This window comes from Aplysia californica, unplaced genomic scaffold, assembly GCF_000002075.1.
Source record: "Aplysia californica isolate F4 #8 unplaced genomic scaffold, AplCal3.0 scaffold00650, whole genome shotgun sequence".
In the NCBI taxonomy this organism is placed as follows: Eukaryota; Metazoa; Mollusca; class Gastropoda; order Aplysiida; family Aplysiidae; genus Aplysia; species Aplysia californica.
The window spans coordinates 269,795-276,020 of NW_004797920.1; the positions used below are offsets into that span (position 1 = coordinate 269,795).

Sequence of the window (6,226 nt, forward strand, 5' to 3'; positions counted from 1 at the left end):
AGAGAGAGAGAGAGAGAGAGAGAGAGAGAGAGAGAGAGAGAGAGAGAGAGACAGACAGACACAGACAGACAGAGAGACTGATTAAGAGAGACAACCCATGTCCATACCCCTATACCATACACACAGAGTGTAAAGACTCTCAGAATGTATCTGTCAAAATCAGCAATCACGCTGGGACCCAATGACATAACGTTCTAGTGGCTTTTGCTAATCCCCTCATTCAAAGCTACACCTTATGTATACTTGGTCGCTTTTAAGCACATAGGGGCCTTACCGAAAAATGCTGTTTTGAGAAAATCGAAGGTAAAGTTTATGCCCCTTGTTCAGTTTCTTTAAAAGACAAGGAGAGTTTTCTCTATAACCAAACAAATATACGCACCAATGAAACCAAACTTGTCCTCTAGGTAGGGCAATGCCCACTTTTGGTGGGTAGGTCAAGATTTCTGGAAATCCATGAAATCTGGGTTAGCCCACTTGTCCTTAAAAGAGACTATATTATATACTAGATGGAGTGTATCTTCCTCTATCTCAGTCTGAGGGGAAGTGGATAGCAGCTTAAGTATCAAGGATCGTAACTCGAGGTTTTGGCAAAAATTACTTTTTAAAAATTTTTAATTATTTTTGTTACCAGGCGTTGGCAAAAGGCTCTGTTAAAACCGCAACGTCCCGTGATTATTAAAATTTTTGAGTGAAAATGCGCACTCCAAATTTTAAACACCACGTATTTTTTATGGATATAGTGGTGCAAAATCTGGGGATGGGGTTTGTTTGATTTTGTTGCTGTTGTTTTGTTGTTGTTGTTGTTGTTGTTGTTGTACTTGTTTTTGCTCCTTCTATAATATTTGAGGATAAAAACCTGAATTACGTTAGACGTATTGCTACCCCGCGCAGTATAGGCTACAGTGTCAAGATGAACTGGGCGTTTCTCTTTTTATTGAAATTAAATGCAATGGTATGGGTTTAACGCCCCTATAAAAAATATTTGATTATTTAAGAGGCGGGACCTCCAAGTTTTACGTCCATCTCCAAAAGGTCCGAGCCAAATGGGAAATTCGTGTAAAGGGCCTTTCCCAAGGACACAACGTCGGACCAAGCTGAGGCCCGAACCCCCGAACCCCAGAACCCACAATCTCACGATTTCGAGTCAGGTTCTTTCGATTGACTTTCCTTTGTACACTTTTTGTGCGATGTAGACAGAAGAACGATCAGGTGTAGATAGGGCGCGTGTTGACAAAGGAGAAAGGACGTTAACCCTATCCGTCGGACGCCTTGGGGTCATTTGGTACCCCCGGGATTGTATTCTTCACATTTTAGAATGCTTCTAGTACGAAGATCTCTTTGAAACTTTCAGTATTTCTCAGAAAATCAGTTTGACAGACTGCTATGCAAAGCGTATGGGTCGGATTAACGAGCAAATTTCCTCTTTTTTGAATATGGTGGAACAGAGTTCCCCTCGTCGTATGGATACGATAGTTTTTGGAAATGTCAGCCTTCGAAAAACAAAACCAGCATTTAAAAAAAACTCACATGGATGTGAAACGTTTCTTGCTAAACAAAAAATTTAACGTTTTGATATTTGAAAACCCACAACTTTGAAACAAAATTTTTGAAGACGTATTAATTATCTGCTTTTTTCAAAGGGACCTTAAAAAAGGACGGAAGCAGAAAATGGGTTAATAAAGTATTATGTGTGTGGTTGGTGGGGGCTCTGGACTGGATTACTCCTTCTTTCCAGTAGCAAACATCTATCGTTCTTTTCTCTCTCTCATCCTTTTGTGTGTGTGTTTTATACCCTCTTGTAACACATCTAGTCTTCAGCATTTACACGATCTACCTTTTGTTGCAAGTGCTGTAAAACTCGTACTAAAACAAAGCAGGTATGGACATGTAGTAGTTATATACTGGGCGCAGTAAGTTCCGACTAAATGTAATATTTATCAAAGTTCGGAGCTTTTGATGTCAGTTTCACTGGGGTGTTTTTCTGTGAGGTTTCAAGTCATTCTGTTGCTTCATTTATGTATATATATATATATATATAATATTATTATACATGTATATTATTATAATAGTTTGTGTGTGTGTGCGAGAGCGCAGGGGCGAACCCAGGTTCCGTAGATCTGTCCCACATAGACACTGTGTAGTCATGGTTTGTCCAGACAGGCAGGATCGAGCCCGCCTCCTAATTGGTTGCTTTTAAGGACAAGCGGGCTAACCCAGATTTCGGAGGAACAGCATTTTTATGGGGGGATAGCCCCCTTGTGCTTAAAAGTGACCAATTGACCTTAATCGTGTCGATATGGAAACATCTTCGTTTTAAAAAATCTTCTCTTTTTTGAAGGATGGGTGAAGCAGGCTCTGTAGAACTGTAACACAAGGACAGTGGAAGGTTGCGGTTGGTCCTGGCATGGCAGGGTCCAAGCCCGCCTCCTAAATGGTCGCTTTTAAGCACAAGAGGGCTATCCCGAAAAAAATGCTGTTTTGAGAAAATCGAAGGTAAAGTTTTTGGGCCTTTGTTCAGTTTCTTTAAAAGACAAAGAGAGTTTTCTCTATAACCAAACAAATACCAATGAAACCAAACTTCTCCTATAGGTATGACAATGCCGACTTTTGGTGTAGGTCACGATTTCTGGAAACCCCCGAAATCTGGGTTAGCCTTATTGTCGTAAAAAGCGACCAAATGATACAAAGCATGTCAATATGAGCGTAAAAACACATCTTTTTCCCCAGGTTGGGTGAAGCGGGCTCCGTAGAGCTGTCCTGCATGGATAGTGGGTGGTCGTGGATGGTGCTGGCAGACAGGGTCAAAGCCCGCCTCCTTAAAGATCCAAAGCATGTCAATACGGGCATAAAAACACCTTCATTTTAAAAAAAGCTTCTCTATTTTTCCCAGAATGGTCGAAGCAGGTTTTCCGCGGAGCTATCACACATGGACACTGTGTGGTAATGGCTTGTCAAGATAGGCAGGGTTGAGCCCGCCTCCTGATTAACCTTAATCGTATCGATGTGGAGGTAAAAACATCTTCATTAAAAAAAAAAAAAAACGTCTCTCCTTTCCCAGGATGGGTGAAGCAGGCTCCGTAGAGCTGTCCCGCATGGATAGTGGATGGTCGTGGATGGTGCTGGCCTTTGCCTGGCTCTCCTCCTACCTGTTTGCCTCGATAGGTGCTTCAGCTGGCATCTTACAGGTGAGTCCATTAGTGAGGAATTGTGTGTGTTGTTTGTGTGTGTCTGTCTGTCTGTCTGTTTGCCTCGATAGGTGCTTCAGCTGGCATCTTACAGGTGAGTCCATCAGTGAGGAATTGTGTGTGTTGTTTGTATGTGTCTGTCTGTTTTTTGTGTGTTTGTTTGTCTGTCTGTCTGTCTGTCTGTCTGTTTGCCAAGATAGGTGCTTCAGCCGGCATCTTACAGGGGAGTCCGTCAGTGAGGAAGGTGTATGTTGTTTGTCTCTCTGTCTGTTTGTTTGTTTGCTTGTTTGTTTGTCTGTCTGTCTGTCTGTTTGCCACGATAGGTGCTTCAGCCGGCATCTTACAGGGGAGTCCGTCAGTGAGGAAGGTGTATGTTGTTTGTCTCTCTGTCTGTTTGTTTGTTTGCTTGTTTGTTTGTCTGTCTGTCTGTCTGTTTGCCACGATAGGTGCTTCAGCCGGCATCTTACAGGGGAGTCCGTCAGTGAGGAAGTTGTGTGTGTTGTTTAAATCTTCCTGTTTGTCTGTCTGTCTGTCTGTCTGTCTGTTTGTTTGTTTGTTTGTCTGTCTGTCTGCCACGATAGGTGCCTCGGCCGGCATCTTAAAGGTGAGTCAGTCAGTGAGAAAGTTGTTTGTTTGTGTGTGTGTGTGTGTGTGTCTCTCTCTCTGTTTGTTTGTTTGTCTGTCTGTCTGTCTGTCTATCTGTCTGTCTGTCTGTCTGTCTATCTGTCTGTCTGTCTGTCTGTCTGTCTGTCTGTCTGTCTGTCTGTCTGTCTGGCAATGAGAAAGGTGTGTGTTGTTTGTGTCTCTCTGTCTGTTTGTTTGTCTGTCAGTTTGTTGGTTGGCTGGTTAGACTGCTTTAGATTGCAATATTATGGCGCGATCGTTGATACTTTTAAAGATACGCCCAGTGCGTCATGCTACAAAAATGTGGACATGGTCGAAAATTTGTTGTTTTTATGCGCCGTATATAGAGCAAAACTATTCTGTGAATTCATATAAAATCAATATTACCCAATATTTCTTTTGAATTCCAAATACTGTGTACAAATTAAATTTTCAAAGTTACGGTGAGGAAGGAAAATATAAAATCATTAAAAAGTTGTAAAGTTGGGGGGGGGGGGGGTTGTTGTTGTTTTGTTGAGGGATTTTTTGTGTAGTAGTTGTTTTGCTATTGTTGTTTTGGGGTTTCTTTTTTTCCGTTTGAGGTAAATTTCTTTTATACTTTTGTGTCTATAACAGTATTATGAAGGGCTGCGTGGCAGAACGTCTTTTATATGTGTGCAATACAACATAACTGCTATAAGAAAAGAAAAAGAAACAACTTATTCTCCGAAAACAAAAGTGTGAAGAGCAATTTCGTCATACAAAATGAGAATGAATGTACAGACCAGCGATCACTTTTTTTTTGGTAAGTTTTTTTTTACGGTGCTCACAACTGCATAAGGCCATATTGAGCGCACGGGACACACCAAACATTTTTAATTGGTTGGAAATTTTGAATTTTGCCCGGGTGGTGGCCGAAGCCTACTCGTATCGATATTGAACCACCCAGGGATCTTTTTTTAACAGCTTGCACACGGGACCTCCGAGATTTTTCGCCCTTGTCAGAGAAAGCTAGGTGTAGATCTTTCCTACCATAAGATCAGGAATGTGGTTGAAAGACAGCAGTAAGAAGGAGCCAAGATGTAGCAGTAGAAAGTGTATCTGTGTACTACATAACTGCAAAATGAAAAAAAAAACTTATTCTTTGAAAACAAAAGTGTGAAAAGCAATTTCGTCAGACTAAAGGAGAAACTGTAAAGGCCAGTAAGAACTGAGCAGGACGGTCCAAGTATACTATAATGATAGATGCGGACTTCAAGTGTGATGCGATCGAGAAGAGGAAGAAAATCGTACCAAATATAGAGGGATTCAGCGCATTTTGAGAAATATCTGGATGTCTGGATACCTGGAGGTGTCATCTCTGACTCAGAAGTTGACGTGTAATGGCCTTCCATCCTTCACGGTCGCGAGCTGCCGTTGCACAATCTGCCATTCCCAGGCCAGTTCATGTCCTTTTGTTGTACATCCATGTTTCTCTTTGCCTTCCTCTGGCTCCCCATATCTTTCGTCTTTCACAATGGTCTCGTGGCTTTTTAAGTTGCCATAGTATTTTATTGTATTTTTTTCTACATTTTATTTTGTTCAGCAGGGTTTGTCTTGTGTGTAGAATCTGATGCACCTCTTTGTTTTCCAACTTTAATCTGGCCATTCTACCGTAGCACCACATCTCAAACGCTTTTATTTTGTTTTTCCTTTCTTTTTGAAAGTCCAGGTCTCGGCGCCATATAGGAATATCTTGATAACGACTCCGAATAATCTTACGATTTTGATAGAGCTGATAGAACATTTGGTTTCTGATCACATGGTCTTAGTAAGTCAAAATGGCCAAAAATATCAGATAGAACTTTGTAAAAAAACCCGGGTCGGTGCTACTGACTGAAGTGTCTTTAGGCCATTCCCAAAGGAGGGACATGGACATCTCGAGTTCTTATGCACAGTAGAATTGAAGTTGTAAATGAGCTGATTCATCATTGTCGTGCTCATATAACTGTGCCTGAACTACAACAGGGAACTGCTACTTTTTCTTTCCCAATCCTTATTATCGTCATTTCCTCTCTACTTCTTTTGTATGTTTGCCACACTCTTGTGATCCGCTATCTCCGGAAGCTGTTGAAGCTAGAGAGGTGAGCAGAGTAAGTCTGATTCCCTGTAAGGACTTCTCAGTTGACATCCACCTTGGCGCTCATTTGACCTTATGCAGTTGCGAGCGCCGTAAAACCTCTACTAAAACAACGAACTTTGTGATTTTAAGGTAGGGAAATGATGAGCTCCATGGAGTACCAGAATAATGCCAGGAGTGGCCAGACGTAGATAATATTATAATACAATAAGTGTTTGATATAAACTAATGTTATAATTCTTGTTCTCTCTGTCTGTCTGTCTCTGTCTCTGTCTCTGTCTCTGTCTCTGTCTCTGTCTCTGTCTCTGTCTCTGTCTCT

General features: G+C 41.5%; 1 protein-coding gene across 1 annotated transcript in view; it reads left to right on the plus strand.

Annotated features, from left to right (window-relative positions):
• Positions 1-3,058: 3,058 nt before the first annotated feature.
• Positions 3,059-6,226, plus strand: part of LOC101859043 (monocarboxylate transporter 14) — a gene marked incomplete at both ends in the record, with an annotated part of 16,909 nt that continues 13,741 nt past the window's right edge. Inside the window, 1 exon segment of the mRNA XM_013087875.1 lies at positions 3,059-3,185. Within this exon segment, the coding sequence (XP_012943329.1) occupies positions 3,060-3,185 (126 nt within the window).